Source organism: Zea mays, chromosome 3 (genome assembly GCF_902167145.1).
Source record: "Zea mays cultivar B73 chromosome 3, Zm-B73-REFERENCE-NAM-5.0, whole genome shotgun sequence".
Taxonomy (NCBI): domain Eukaryota; kingdom Viridiplantae; phylum Streptophyta; class Magnoliopsida; order Poales; family Poaceae; genus Zea; species Zea mays.
In genome coordinates, this window is record NC_050098.1 from 115,400,588 (window position 1) to 115,417,044 (window position 16,457).

The 16,457-nt window shown below is 44.0% G+C and overlaps 1 protein-coding gene across 1 annotated transcript; it reads left to right on the forward strand.

Moving 5' to 3' along the window:
- Nucleotides 1–2,656: 2,656 nt before the first annotated feature.
- LOC111591162 (zinc finger MYM-type protein 1-like) lies at nucleotides 2,657–12,548 on the forward strand. The gene is made up of 4 exons (XM_023302092.1): nucleotides 2,657–3,564; nucleotides 3,643–5,106; nucleotides 11,851–12,453; nucleotides 12,539–12,548. The coding sequence occupies exons 1-4, from the start codon at nucleotides 2,657–2,659 to the stop codon at nucleotides 12,546–12,548; spliced, it is 2,985 nt and encodes a 994-aa protein (XP_023157860.1).
- Nucleotides 12,549–16,457: the final 3,909 nt, after the last annotated feature.

Below are 16,457 nucleotides of genomic sequence, written 5' to 3' on the forward strand. Positions count from 1 at the left end.
CAAATACTTGAAGATATGCTGCGGGCATGTGTTCTGGAATTTCCACAAAAATGGGATGAATGTTTGCTGTTAGCGGAGTTTTCATATAATAATAGCTATCAAGAAAGCATCAAGATGGCACCCTTTGAAGCTTTATATGGACGACGATGTCGTACTCCACTAAATTGGTCTAAACCTGGTGAAAGGTACTTCTTCAGGCCTGATATGGTGAAAGAGACCGAAGAAAAGGTTCAGAAAATAATTCATAATTTGAAGAAAGCTCAAGCTCGTCAGAAGAGTTATGCAGACAAACGGCGAATGCCCTTATATTTCCTTGAGGGGGACTATGTCTACTTAAAGGTTTCACCAATGATGGGGGTATCACATTTCGGGGTTAAAGGAAAGCTTGCACCCCGGTATATTGGTCCTTTCCCTATACTTGAGCAATGTGGACCAGTGGCATACCGACTTCAATTACCCGAAACTTTGCCTGCTGTACATAATGTGTTCCACGTGTCCCAATTGAAGAAATGTCTTCGGGTTCCCGATCGAACCGTTGAAGTGACAGATGTTGTCCTTGAACCGGACTTGACATATTCTGAGCACCCTATTCGAGTCTTGGATCAAAAGGACAGGGTTACCCGGAGAAAAACTCTCAAGTTCTACAAGATACAGTGGAACCAACATTCCGAAGATGAGGCTACATGGGAAACTCAAGACTTTTTAGATAAGAATTTCCCAGGCTTTTTAGCCTCTTGTAATTTGTAAAGCATGTATAGTTGTTGTAATAAAGGAGTGAGTTTCAAACCACCCCTGCCTTGTACCAAGAATAAGGAAATAAAAACGTGATGTGTTTCCTTTACCATTACTTACCCTAGGACTTTTTATCTCGGGACGAGATTCTTTTATGGGGGGAAGGATGTAACACCCCTGGTGTTACTGTAACTAAAACTTGAGCATGGCATCATAAACATTGGCATTGCATATGTTTGACACACCTAGAGTGCATTCACTAGGTAAAAATTTCAAACAAGTTGTATTGTTATAGCATTTTGCAAATAGAACCCTGGATAGGGAACTTAACCCTAAATAGGGATTAAAGGGGTAAAACTTAACCCAAGTTGAGAAAACCTAAAAGCTTTAGGGGAATAGTCATAAAATGTTCCCAAACATAAACTTGAATCACATTTATACCCCTGAGATACCAAAAAAACCCCATTTGAACCCTGAAAAACCCTAAGTCCAAACCCTAGGGGCCTTTGTGCAAAAACTGTGCACATTTGGACTAAAGTGTAAAAACTACTATGTTAAAGTATATAAAGTCACATGGTTCACATTTGGGAAGATTTACAAGCCAAACCCTAAGTTTTGGATTCATTTGCAAAAAGGACCCCAATTGAGATTTCACTCTAAGTCTGAATTTCAGATTTGTGAGCTCAACTTTGGAGCTTTGCATCTTTCAAATTCTAGGGTTTTTGCCCTAGGTCACCACATCAAAGTTGTAGACCAATCATAGGAGAACAACTTTGCTTAAGAATGTGAGCTCAGTTGTTAAGAAGAATTTAGAGATAATTAAATCTAAAGTTGGACTGTCAGGCTGTTAAGGTCTGAATTTTCAGACAGACAGTGCAATCACTACGACTTTGGGCATAAATTCAACCTTGATCCAGTGCTCAACCGAGTTTAATCCCTATAGTTGATTTGTAGCTGGTATGTAGCACTACAACTTTGCTGCAGAGATCTGGATGTGTTGCCACAGAAATTTGGAAGAAATCTGGCCCTAAACTATGGCTTTCAGGCTTACTGATGGAGCACTCGCGATGGTACAGTACCCTGAATCAGATCAGACCGCCAGCGCAGCCGCTTCATCGCTGACGACCGCTCCTCGCCGTGATTCGTGCCACCATTGTTGCGATTCACGTCGCCGGTGACCAGATAAGGCCGTCGGTAAAAGCCATGCGCTGGACGCCACTCTAGTGACCCCCCCACCGTACTTCCCCTCTGCCTTGCGGCTGGAACCGATAAGAACGCCGGTGAACCGCCGTCGCTCGGTCTTGCGCCGTGTGTCCGGACGCTTTACCACGTCGCGGATAGTTACGCTAGGAGCAGTGGCGGACCGAGTGCCCAGGCAGTACAGGCCGTCGCCTGGGCTGCCAGCCTGCCACGCCACGAGAGTGCATGTAAGAAGTCCAAAAATTTTCAGTCCATTTCTCTGCCAGCCCAGGCCCAGGCCGATACAGCGATATACTGGAGTACTGGACTACGGCTACTGCTAGACCGGACAGCGCCAGGCGGCCAGGAGAAAAGAATACGACCTCTCCAACCCTAGCTGTTGCCCGCCACGACGCCATCTGCAAATCCCTGCTGCCCAGCCCAGGCACCGCCAGCCACCGCCCCAGCCCCCACGCAGCCACGCTCGGACGCTCCCACCTGGGCACCTGGCCACCTCCATCTCCTATCAAGGACAGCACACGGCAGGGAGCAGCAGCACTGCAGCAGGTTGGCCGGTTGCCTGGTTCCACTTCTCGGCTGCTGCAGAGTGCAGACCTCCCCCATCTCCTTGTGGTTTGATTTTCTAACTCTAACTTATGACTTGTGATTTCATCTTCATTGATTATTATCTATAAATTGATTGTATTTAATAATTAATTGTGTACTCATTGCAAATTTGTAGAAAATGAGAAGATTCTTGGTTGATAGAAGTTTACTGTCTGAACCACAAGGTCAAGGTGCAGCACAACCAAACCCACCACAAGCTCAATCTAGAGGTGGCAGCGAGATCAATTTAGATGAGATTGTAAGCGATCCTGCACTTAGAAAACCTATACATGAGTATGCTCCAGAGATTCGTGACCAAATTAAAAGGGCATACATATTGAAGGGACCAACACAACCTATTGTTAATTTCCCTAAGAAGAAATTTGGTGATTCTAGTAGGGCTTTTCAACAAGCATGGTACAAGAAATTTGATTGGTTAGAATATAGTGTGTCCAAGGATGCAGCATTTTGTTTCTATTGTTTTCTCTTCAAGGAACCAGGAAGGGCAGAATTTCATGGATTTGATGTATTCAATAAACTAGGATTTAATAATTGGAAGATGGCATATAAATCATTGCCTGAGCATGTTGGTGGTATAAATAGTGGTCACAACAAATGTGTCGAACAATGTGATGATTTTAAAAATCAAAGGCAAAGTATATCAAGTAAGCTCTCAAGTGCGACTAGAGAAGCCGAAGAATTATATCAGACGCGTTTGACTTCATCTCTAGAGTGCTTGATGTTTCTTATAGGACAAGGAATGGCTTTTCGTGGGCATGATGAATCCTCGTCCTCTCTAAACAAGGGTAATTTTCTAGAGATGATAGATTGGTACAAAGAACATAATGAATCAGTGAGACATGCTTTCAACCGTGGTGGTTTGAATTGTCAAATGATTTCTCCAAAAATTCAAAAAGATCTTGCAAGATGTTGTGCGGAAGAGGTCACTGATGTGATCATGGGAGAACTTGGTGATAGGCATTTCTCCATACTAATTGATGAGTCTCGTGATATATCCGTAAAAGAGCAAATGGCGGTAATGTTGAGGTTAGTACTTACTTCTTAATGTATTTCCTTTTTCATTATTTTCTATGCATCTAAAATTGTTCCCTATTGTTATTGTAGGTATGTCAACAATCAAGGAAAGGTTGTGGAACGATTTCTTGCACTACAACATGTCATTGATACCACATCCGAGTCACTAAAGGTATCTTTGCTTGCTCTTCTTGACAAATACAACTTATCAATTTCGAAGATAAGAGGGCAAGGATATGATGGTGCATCAAATATGAGAGGTGAATTTAATGTCTTGCAAAGGAAAATCTTAGAGGAAAATCCATATGCTACATATGTTCATTGCTTTGCCCATCAATTGCAATTAGTGGTTGTCTCAGTTGCTAGTTGTTGCTCTTCTATTCGAGATTTCTTTGATTATGTCTCTTTAATTGTGACCACTGCAAGTACATCTTGTAAGAGAAGAGAAGCTTTGGTAGAACATCATCATGAAAGACTTTTGTTGCTACTTGATAGTGGTGAGGTAAGTACAGGAAGGGGGCAACTACAGGAAACCAACCTTACTAGGCCTGGTGATACTAGGTGGGGTTCACATCAAAAAACTTTGTTACGTATAGAGCTAATGTGGGACTCTGTTATAGAAGTGCTTGGGATTGTTGAAAGGGATGGACGCATATCATCTGCAGCTGGGGGGTTGATTGAAAAAATGGAGAATTTTAAGTTTGTCTTCATTTTAAAGCTTATGGGTAACTTGTTTTCTATCACAAATGATCTTTCACAAGTCTTGCAAAGGAAGGATATAAATATTATCCATGCCATTGATTTAGTTGATGATGTGAAATATCAATTGATTGCCTTGAGGGATCATGGTTGGGAAGACTTTCTTGATGAGGTCAAAAAGTTTTGTGAAGCAAAATGTGTTCCGGTGCCAAATATGGATGATGAGATACCATGTAGAAGCCGCTCAAGGCGTGAAAGGATTATGATCACAAATCTTCATCACTACCGTGTTGAGCTTTTTTATGTCACAATTGATCAAATCATTGTTGATATGAATCATCGGTTTAATGAAGCAACTACAGAGATCTTAACATGCTTTTCATGTCTTGATCCAAAGAACAATTTCCCCAAGTTTGACACCAATAAGCTCTTCCGGCTTGCTGAAATTTATGATGCGGATTTCTCTAATAGTGATCGTGCTTTAATAAGGGGCCAACTTGAGACTTATATACTACAAGTTAGAAGGCATGCTGCTTTTGCATCTTGTAAAGATGTAGCAAGTTTGGCTATGAAGATGGTTGAAACGGGGAAGCACTTGGTTTTTCCATTGGTATACAAATTAATTGAGTTGGTTTTGATATTGCCCGTGTCAACGGCATCTGTTGAAAGATCTTTCTCAGCCATGAAAATCATTAAGTCCAAATTACGCAATAAGATTGGAGATGAGTGGTTCAATCATTTGATGGTGTGCTATACGGAGCGTGAGATATTCAAGGGTCTTAATGATGATACAATCATGCGAAGGTTCCAAAACATTAAGACAAGAAAAATGAATTTACCTCGTCATAGAAATTAGTGGTATGTTTTGGACTTTTGGTTTTAGATTTCATTAGATAAAAACAAATGTATCATTGTAACTCCATACAATATTTAATGTGTATAAATTTCTATGTTGCAGGATCTCGTGTGGCCTTTTCCATTATTATTTTGGAGTATAAGCTATTATCATGCCATCTATATTACTCTAGTAAGTTTTTCTTATTTTGTTCCTTTGTTTTTTTTCTAAATGTGGACATTTACAATATTCTCTGTATGCTTGAAAAGAAATGGCTTAAAACAATTGAACTTGTACATGTCTTTTGATATTAAATTATCTATAGACTATAGTTATTAGCACTTAATAATTTCGCCTAGGCTGTCAGTAATTCCTGGGTCCGCCACTGGCTAGGAGCGCCCGGTGATCGCCGGAGATACCGCCACGGTAGAAGCCACCTAGCGCTTGCGCTAGTGCCTTCTTCTTCCTCTAGCCGCCGCGCGTCTCGCCCGATTCACCAGCCACCGCCGTTGAGCCCTATAAATTGAAGCCTCCACCAGCCCCACAAGGTCATCAGCTACCCAGTCTCCGAGAATCGTTAGCAATCGTTCGCCAGAGCTCGCGAATTTTGAATTCGCCCCAAATCAGTTCTCTGCCACCCCGAAATCCACCTCACCGCGGCCAGCCCCATTCCGGTCAGTTCATCCTCCCCTCTCCCTCGTTTAAGCTTTCTCATATGTCTACGATGCTTGCCGACCCACGCAATTGCGCTAGGAGCCCTCTGGTCGCCGGGAACACGACTGTCTAGCCGCACTGCTCACGGTCACCGTGGCCAGAGCAAACCTATTGGTCATTAGTGAAATTAGGTTGGGGGAAAGGTTTGGGATGGGTCCAATTCCGTGTTTGTTGCTCGGGAACCCTAGTCATTGCCCCAGTCGGCCGGTACAGTTGCTCACCGGAGCGCGGCCGCGTTCACCGTCGTCGTGGACTTCACCCCGCGAAGGAATAGAAATCGAAGGACCTCTGTGCAAATCGTTAGTGACTCAGAAAAACAGTAACCGAACTCGTTCCCAGTTAGCCAAAAACCCGAGGCCCTTTTCGCAAAACTGCCATCGCGCGCGCGGGCGCGGGCGCGCTTTCCCTCTGGTGTTGGGCCGCCTGGGCTAAAACCAGCCCAACACTATTCAATCTTTTTCCTTTTCTTTTTCAGTAGAACTTTAGAAATCCATAGAAAATTATAGAAAATTCATAAAATTGTCAAACTAATTTTCCTAGGCTTCTTATTTTCCATAGAATTTAATAAAAATAGTTGCCTGATTTTTAGATAAAATAAGGAATTTTGGAGTATTTAAAGTAGCTTAAAACATTAGTTCTGGATTTTTAGAAAATAAATGGTAATCCCAAAATTGCTCAAACTTTTTATATAAGCTCTACACATTATTTAGAAGCCTTGGGTAGAGTTTGGGTTGATTTGGACCTTGTTTGATACTTAGAACCCAAAACCCCCTGCCCTTTGAACTCCTTTACTGACTCCGGAAACCCTAAGTTCTCGGAGTTCCGTGAAGGAAAGTTGTATTCAAGAATTAGATAATAAATTCTTATTATCTTTGCACTCTCATGAGCATTACATGGCATTCATTCTTATATATACCTATATGGTTATATTTAGAAAACGAAGAAGAGATCGAAGTGACCGAAGAGAAGACACCACCACCTTCGGAATCTCAGGCCGGAAATTGTTTCTACTTCGATATTTGCGGGTCCGAGCCTGACTCACCTATCAACGAAGGCAAGCCCCAGTGCATTTTCTACCTTCCTTGATGTTTTAAAATCTTTCTCACTTGCTTGATGCATTAGGTGATAGGAGTTGATTGATAAAACAATTCCTGCATTACCTTCCTTTAATTTGATTACCTTCCTTGATCACCCGTTTTACAAAATATTTTTGATGCTTAGCCTTGCTTTAGAAAAACAAAAATGTTTTGTTTTACAAAAGATGATGTGGCAAAAGTGGGTGGGATGTTTTCAAAAATAAAACTTGATGGTGGATCCATCACGGCTGTGATGGGTTCAACATCGGATAAGATGTACCTCTGCTAGGTACCAAACTTTGGGTTTGAAATGATTAAGCTGAGACCGGGCGAGTGACTTGCACGAGAAAGGAGTCTCGGTGTAGTGTCTCCGTTTGAGTCGATTAAGGACCGTCTCGATGTAGGCCTGCTGACCGGGGACCCTTTAACTGGTCACATGCCTCGTCATGGGTAAGCCTTGCCTCAGGCAGACTAAGGCCAGAATAAGATAACACGAAATGGGCATGGAGCGGTGGTGGGAGTAGCGTGTACCCTCCGTAGCAAGAGGCTGGACGGTGGTGTATCTGTGCTCTCGGTTTGCGTGAACCTGATCTGGTCTTAAGAACCCCAGTGGCGGGTTGACATATGCAAGGGTTAAGTGCTACATATGTCGTGTGATTGGAGATCCTCAGCTGAGTATAATCGATTCGAATCGCCGTACCTTCGCGGTTATGAAGACTTGGTCACTGACTTATACGTAGCAATCCACTAAAGATGATGGTTTGTTAAGAAATTGGCTAGTGCAGGTCAAGTGATTGAACTAGGGTAGAAAGAACTCTAGTTGCAGGTAATTTTACTTCACTTGACAAATAAAACTGGATTTTTAAGGATCCACTTTAGTAAGCATTTCTGCAAAACAGAGTCTTTGATTATTGAGAAGCCTTACCTTGACTCCCTTAACCAGCATACCCTTGAGAGTCTTTTCTTTAGTCGGGTAAGACTTGCTGAGTAATTCCATACTCAGGGTTTATTCCCCCGTTGTTTTTAGGTGAGGAAGCGACAAATTTTTGTTGCTTTTGCTCCAAGGTGGTTCCCAATGAAGAAAAACAAGAGTGAAGCTACGGGAGGACAGGATCCTCCATTAGAACTTTTATAAAAACTATCAGGAGGAGTTTTTGCCTCCCTTGGTATTGTAATAATACTACTCAGCACTCGTTTTATAACTCTGGTATGTAATAAGTAACTTGATCTTACTTTCTAAATAAATGTAAGTTTATGTAATCGCTTCCGCATTTCTATATCTCCGATGTTCTGTAATGTCTGCAAGACGGGTGAAACGTTCCTGGAAAGGTAAGAAAGAAGATACCGAACTTGTCGAGTGATTCAGGAACATCTACAGGGTTGTCTGATGTCTGTTGGACAAGGACAACTGTAGGTGGGCCTAATTACTTGGGAGGTTCCGTCACATCGGCTATCCGAGCCAACACTCCACCGACCTCGCTCGGTGTGTTCATGGCTCGAGCGAAGTTGGGGTTCAGATTTCGTCCGAGGAGAGGGTTCTCTCGACGCTGTCTCGCCTCCTGCTCGGCCTGCTCTTGAGCTTGCCGACGATCACGTCAGCGGGAATTCCTCCTCTCCCTGAAGACTTGTTCATCTGGAGTTTCTCCCACCTCCAAGATCTCATCTCGCGACACAGGCTGCGTCGGGTCTCGTTCTCCGGATTCATGATGTCGCCGGGCGTTACAGCGTCGGTTCCTTCGTCGACGAGCTTCCCACTGAGGTGGTTCTTCCCCAGGCATGGTTGGTTCATCGTCGGAGATGGGGGACGATTCCATTCTCCCCCCGATAAAGAGGATGTCAGGGTAGAACGGAGTTGTCGTGACAACAAGCTTCTTTCTATTCTCCTTTGAGGGCGGAGGCACCAGAAGGGCAGCTTGATGGGTCTTTGTTTCTTTTTTTCCTTGTAATCCGTGTCCATCCTTCTGTGGATGAGGTGGACAACGAGGTTCTTCGGGTGAATGAATTTTCCGCTCCTGTCTAGAGGTTGCGCTATTTCCTGCTTCGTTCTGGCTTTCCCGGAGATTATCGAGGAAGGTTTTCTCTCCTGCAGATCCGCTATGCGATGTAGAGTTCCTTCTTCGTCTGCCACGGATGAGATGGTCCCGAAGCAGAACACGGATCCAGGGCGGAGAGCAATCTTGTGCTGGAAAGTGACGGCCATTGAGCTAGCTTGGATCAGTGACACACCCCCTACCTGGCGCGCCAGCTGTCGATGTTTTGGGTCCGACCGCGCAGCCGGGGTTGCCCTTCGAGGTGCTTTTTGGAGTAGGATGATGTTACCGACTATAGCTCGATGGTTCGTGCTAGATGCATGAGAGACAGTGGACAATTTTATACAGGTTCGGGCCGCTTAGAGAAGCGTAACCCCCTACTTCCTGGTGTGGATCTTTTATGTGGTGGGTTACAAGGGAGTTCTCTAGTATGAGGGATACTAGGGAGCTGAGTAGACGACTAATGAGTGAGTTGTTTGATGGGGTGCCCCCTAGGCCTTATATACTCGACCGTGGGGCGTTACATGCGAATATGATAACAACGTGCGCCTAAGTAATAGTGAACCGACTGAGCTTATCTTCCTATAATTCTGCCGACATCATCATTCAGTTTCGACGCCTGAGGGCACAGCGCGGGAGGATCGGATCACTGCTGTGGATAATGCTTAAATCCATTGGGCCACCTGGGCTCGAGTTGATCCAATCTTGCGTCTATCCACTCTGCCAGACATTCCTCCCCAGGCCCACGAAGGGATGACCTTGCGAAACAATGGGCCCAAGGCCTTTCGCGAGGTCTTCTAGCCTTCTAGTGGACCCGAGGGATATCTGTCCCCCACATCGCTCGACTAATATTTATTACTTTAATATTCCAATTAGATTAAATGTGTAGTGTTCCACTCGAGCTTTATAATAAATATTGATAGGCAAATATTAACTTAACTACTTTCTATTTATTTAATATTTGTTTAGTATAAACATGTCATCTATTTAGTTTTTCTCGCCACTCGCGCGTGTTGTTCCGCACGTGGTGGCGTGCTGGTTCGCGTGTCGTTCACGCTGGTCGCGCGCACTGTTTCGTGTGTCATTAGCATGTTATGTCGCGCGTGTCCGCTTGTCATTTGCATGGTGTCGTGCTGTTTCATGCGTCGTAAATTCGTCTCGCTTAGAATCTCTCGTTTTAATTAAATTACTTAATTAACTGACATTTGTTAGTATAGCAGATTAATCGAACTAAACGATGTATAATATTTATATTTGATAATGTCGAACTAAAAGTTATAGTTAATACTTGTTTAGCGTTAACGCGCTAACTTCTCAACCGTAGCTTCGAGTTCGACATTTCTTTCCCTCGCGTGACCGTAGAATCGAGCTCTATTTTATGTTGCATGTTTTTATAGCATTTTATCTTCTATGGTGTAATGTTCTTATGCATATATATGTTTGTTTGTTTGTCCCTGTTTGTATTTGCTATGCGTCGCGAATAAATCACGATTCCTTTCCGAGCTTCGAGGAATCGACAGGCTTCGACGGCCAAGTGAACAAGCTCCCCGAGTTCTATAAGGTTGAAGACCCTGAGCATCTGTTTTGGTGAAGGCAAGTGTCCTCTGACCCATTATGTCCTACATACTCCATAATTCACTATCTCGCATTACATTACTGAAACTTAAGGAGTAACTAGTCTGTATTTACATTATCCTTGTTTACCTTTTTGGGTTAATCATGGTTAGCTTATGCTATTGCTTTAACTTAATCAATAAACATGATGAGATTATTTATGATACGATGATGTTATCTCGATAATAATATTGTGATACTCTAGGGGGCTCAGGCTATTTTTCCTGAGTACCTCTCCATATGGACCTGTTCGTGGAGTGACCACTCGGGATAACTGTGCAACCTTGAGGGTGGAATGGGACACCCTTAGCTGATTAATTAGATGAACCTGGGGTGTAGTTGGCTTTGCCTGAGGGCTGTCAATGGGGGCTGGGGCATGGTGCTCGCTCTGCCAAGGGGGGTGCAGAGGTTCATTTGATTTGGTTTTGTTAGTCACCCACCTTGGGGAGGTGTACTGCATTTGTACGACTGACGAAACCTAATGAGCAGCTATGCACCAGTGAGTCTTTGTAAAGGCTACGTAGTGGTACCCTGGCAGGCCACCTAGGTAGTGGTCAATGGAGAGTAGCTCTCTCCGGACAGAAAGGGAATCACGACTCATGGGTAAATTGTGCGACCTCTGCAGAGGGAATGAATTTGATATATCAGCCATGCTCACGGTTAAGAGCGACCTTGGGATCCTCTTTGATTAGAGATACAGATGGTTCGAGATACAGATGGTCTGAGATAAAATGGTTCTATTTATGGTTTTGGTTCAATGATGCTAATGATGTTTCCTCGATGAGGAAATGGTTCATGGGTTGGTTATAGGATAAAACTTGGCTCTCACTAATAATAAATACCTGACCAACTAAAATCAACTACTTGAGCTTAACTCCACATAAAGCTAGTCCACCTCAGCCAAACGGGACATTTGCTGAGTACGTTGATGTGTACTCACCCTTACTTTCACAAAACAACAGGTTGCCTTTGGTGCAATCTATGCTCAGGTAAATAAAGAAGAAGGCGTCGAGGCGGATCCCCAGGAGTTCCAGGACTTCGATGAGTTCGAGAATTAGGCTAGCGACCTCCAGTCAGCTGCCTGTGGTGGGTTTGTTTACGTTGGCTACATTTCGATTCTGTGTACTTTGATTTATATTATGTAAATGACTCTAGTATTTAATATTATTACTTATTCCTTATTGTTATTTGAAGCATTGTGCTATGATGAGTCATTTATGTAATCACTGTGTACGTGAATTTCTGATCCTGGCACTACATGGTTCGCATTCGGTTTACCTTCCAAAATTGGGTGTGACATAAGTGGTATTCCCGACCACTTCATTGCCAGTTGCCCCAAGAAGGGCAAATCGGAGTCTGGCCCGCGCAACCATCACTCTAGTCGGTGCAAGGGCAAGTACTCCTCCGGCAAGTACAAGTCCAAGGGAGGATTCAACAAGGAGGCGCTCAAGAAGAAGTACCTTCAGAAGGCAAAGATCAAGGAGCGTGTCTTCCTTGCCTCCCTCAGTGACCTCGACCACGACTCCGATGATATTGTATCTTCCTCGAGCGACGAGGAGACTGAGAGGCGAGTCGAGGACAAGCTGAACAGGTTGTGCTTCATCACCGACACCGCAGGAGGCTTCTGCACCATGGCACTTGGTGAGGACGTGGTCGACACCAACGACAATAAAGACATCGGCGATGACACTACTTTTGAGGTACTACCTGCCGCCGACGATCTCGCTGTTGAGATAGAAGAGCTGAACGCTGCTTTGGCTAGTCAGGATAAGTTGCCTAGGCAGGCTTCTCGTGAGAGGAGAGAGTTTAGATCCAAGTATGAGAGCATGCTTAGGGAACTTGAGTCTGCTAGAGCTTCAGTTGAGGTGTCCGACGAGACTGAATGTGATGAGTGCGCTCTACACATGTCGAACATCAACACTTTGCAGACCAAGTACTCCACCTTGCTAGATGAGTGCGATGAGTTGAGATCTAGGTCTATCATGTTGGGTGCGTGTACCGTTTGTCCTGGCTTGCAGTCTGAGCTAGCAGAGAGACACTAGGATAGCTATGCTTGAGAAGGCTAGCTCAGTGAGTGCCCCTGCACCTGCGCAGTGTGCACGTTGTGAGGCTTTGCAATATGCCCTTGAGTCCTGCAGACACGACAAGACAAGAATCGAGGAAGAAAATACATACCTTCGATCTATCTTGAGTTGGGTGTCGTGCAGTGAGACCCAGTTGGGCATGATGGTTAGTCAGTTCAAGAGGGGAGCTGGCGGACTGGGGTTAGGCTTTGCTACTAAGGATGGGAGTGTCGCTCGCTTTGGGAAGGTTGGTGAGTGCAGTGGTTTGACACCTTCAGAGAAACCTTCACCCACTCCCAAGCTTATCAAAACCACCTCTGCTAAGCCTATCACCCCTGTGAGAGATGGTGTGATTGATGAACCTATGAGAGCTCCTCCTCAGAAACAAGTGTGGCTTCAAAAACCTAATCATCTTAGGAACACACTTGACACCCTTCTCGACATCTCTAGTGATCCCCTTCCTAGAGCCCTCAGCCATCCAAAAAGAAAGCCCCCTCCCACAAACAAAATCCACCTAAGAGAGAGGTGAGGTGTAGCATCCCAAAAATTCAAATATTGAATTTTTCTCAAACTTGCTCTAAATTCAAAATGAATTTCAGATTTCATTTCAAAATGTTTGTTTGCGAGTTGATATCAAAAAATAAATTATAGTGGTCTATATTCTCTCCAAAATCCTCCTCAAAATATCCTACAAATATTTCCCAGTGATCCCCTCAAGTTCTTTCCAGAAATACTGCCCAGATATTTTCCCAATGATCCCCCTCAAATTCTTTCCAGAAATACTGCCCAAATATTCCACCAATAATTCTCCAGATATTTTCCTCCTCAGAAATACTTTCAGAATCAATTTTCAAGTCCCTACAAATATTTTCTTCATAACTTTCTTAATGCTCATATGTATACATATGCCTCCGGTGTCATACGGTGAGCTCTACAAGCTAATTACACTCATATAAGACAAATCCATGCTAATCTCCCACTAATCCTCTCATCCTCCCACTAATCCTCTCATCCCTCCCCCTAATCCTCCCACCATGGCTATAAATAGAGGGGCAAGGGCCTCCTCTCATCCCACCCCCAAGCCATTTCATGGCAACTCTCTCCACTCCCCCCCCCACACGCCCACTCCACCTCCCACACAAGCACACACTAGCACAAGGATTGTTCGGTCATTCTTCGATCATTCGTCCACCTGTTCTTAGTTTGTTTGTTCATTCGTCCGATCGTTCGATCGTTCGTCCGATTGTTCATGGTTCGTTCGTCCAATCGTTCGTCCGTTTGTTCATCCAAATAATCTTTTTCCCGCCGTTATGCTGCCGAAATTCCGATCGTTCGTTCGTTCGATCATTCGATCGTTCATCGTTCGTTCATAGTTCCTATTCATCGTTCATCGTTCGTTCATAGTCCATATTCATCATTCTTCCAGATAATCTTTGTCCTGCCGTTATGCTGCCGAAATTCCGATCGTTCGTTCGTCCGATCATTCGATCGTTCATCGTTCGTTCATAGTTCCTATTCATCGTTCGATCATCGTCACTATTCATCGTTCGTTCATACGAACTATTCACCATCACTATTCATCGTTACTATTCACCATTGGTACTATTCATCGTTACTATTCATCAACACCATTCACCATTGTTACTATTCGTCATCGTTGCTATTCATCGATGATATCTATGGTAGCTTTTTCATCGTCACTATTTATCGTTACTATTCATTATTACTATTCATCGATCATCCGATCACCCCAAATTTCAACTACTCATCCATCATACTGTCCAGTCCACCTAAGACCAGCCAGACCCATATTCCAGTCATACGAACTCCAGCGACTGTGATTTTCCTTCCAGTAGGGAACTTCCCATCTGGTCACCCATCCCAGGTTTCTCCAAGTTGAGCACGCTTAACTTTGAGATTCTTCGAACCAGGCTTCCAAACTCATATTCCAATAATTCTTGTTTCTAAATTCTTATCAAACTATTCCCTATCCAACCATGTCATCCCCTAAGCATGGTTCATATTCCAGAAAACTCCCAAAATACTCTTGTCCCATATTTTGCCTATAACTCTCCTGTTCATACTAAGTCAGACGATTCATTCATCACTATTCTCACCAACAGTGAACTTCACTGTGCTACACGCCTACACCACATACACCCAGCTATAAATACACCCAGCTACCCTCTCCCTCTCCAAACACACTCAGCACCCTCAGCCAAGGAAAACAACCCATCCACTCAGTTACTCCGCTCTGCCGGCTACACGCATAGTGTCGCTTCGCCTCCAATCTAGCCTCCTGGTAAGCACCTCTGCTCCGCCACCAATAATATCACAACACCACATGACACAGATTCTGCTCAAGACTCTGGCCATCCATATATCGCTATTTTGACCACTATACTAAATATTTGTTGGTATACTTGCTGGTTTGTATGTTTGCTTCTTCATGTTGCATAGTTATCGGAGCATTCGTGTCGTATCATGGAGGCCAGATCTGCAAGTCTACGCCAGGCGGTGGAGCCAGAAGCCAGTTCCGCGAGCTCTCCCCCCTTTCGCCGGATAAGCACGGCAAGCTCACTGGATCCCTTTGATGCATAAATTACCTATGATTTTTTCAACCACAACCCTCAGCCTGTTATTTTATGCATGATATGATTTTGAGACAAGTTATTTTGGCCACCCAGTCGCTTGCTGCAATCAATCCTTGATATATTTGTTACAAATGATTTGAGAAAAGGTGTGAGTTTTCAAAAGAAAATGCTTTTCAAAATGTGAATGATGAAGGGTTTTCACCCTCATCACCTTTGAGTAGGGATGATCAGGGACTCCCTGGTTTAGGGGAGGGCCTAAGGTGATGGCTCAGCTTATTTAGGTGTGAGCAGAAGGATTGTCCCCTCACATAAGGACCAGTTTGTCATCCTTCACTACCTGTACTCATGATAAGTACAACCACTCGAGACTGTATGGGCAGTCACTCAATCTGTACTCGTACGGTCCAAACCCTAGGGTTATGAAGGCTGGGGAGCACCGGGAGGATAAGAAGGGGGAATGTTTTGTCCGGTTTGGACATGGCGGTGGCCTGACTCCTTCAGGTATAACCGCTAAGGTAAGGACGTGCGAGGAAAGAAAGAGATTCGGTTTCGGGTCTCACTAGCTATGAGATCGCAGAGCCGGACTAGTGGGTAAAGTGTACACCTCTGCGCAGAGTTTGAAAACCTATTCGAATAGTCTGTGTCCACAGGAATGGACGAGTCTGGTGTGGTATGGCAATTAGTGTTTTGTTTTCAAAAAAGGGTGCGTTTGAGAAAAGTGGTTTTTAAAAGGTCCGGCGGTTGAGCCGTGAGCTATGGTGGACGGGAAGTCCAGTAGCTGTTTTTGAAAATGAAAACCAGTGGGAAACTGCTGAGATACCTGGATGGTTTAGTCCAGGGGATTTTGTTCTATATTGAAAAAAAAACTTCCTGCTCTCTTGGGAGAGGATGCGCTTTGCAAAATACAAAATGTTTTTCAAAATAACCCTGCATCAAATACTGCTATTTCTGCAAAATATCCTGAGCTCCACATATTCCATGCATTATATCTGATTTCCCCATTCCGTGGGTGAAGGTGGGCTGCTGAGTACGTTTGTACTCACCCTTGCTTATTTGTTGTTTTCAGAAAAAGGAGATCGGGTAAGAGTTACGCCTGTTCCCAACCTTGCATGTGGCTGTTGGACCGCTGATTTGCTTCGCTGCGTATATCGGGCTGCTTCAGCCTCACTCTAATGATATGTCCCAAGTTGTGGACCAACTCTTAAAGTTGATCGCCACCTTTATAGGTTTGTCTCGTTTAAGTAGATCTTTAATCATCTGATGTATAAATGTCTTTACTA

Bases quoted from the DNA above. Each gene is read 5' to 3' on its own strand.
- LOC111591162 (XM_023302092.1), top strand. From the start codon at position 2,657: ATGAGAAGATTCTTGGTTGATAGAAGTTTACTGTCTGAACCACAAGGT. The intron at 3,565-3,642 runs GTTAGTACTTAC...TTGTTATTGTAG, and splicing joins CAAATGGCGGTAATGTTGAG to GTATGTCAACAATCAAGGAA. The intron at 5,107-11,850 runs GTGGTATGTTTT...CTTCATTGCCAG, and splicing joins TTACCTCGTCATAGAAATTA to TTGCCCCAAGAAGGGCAAAT.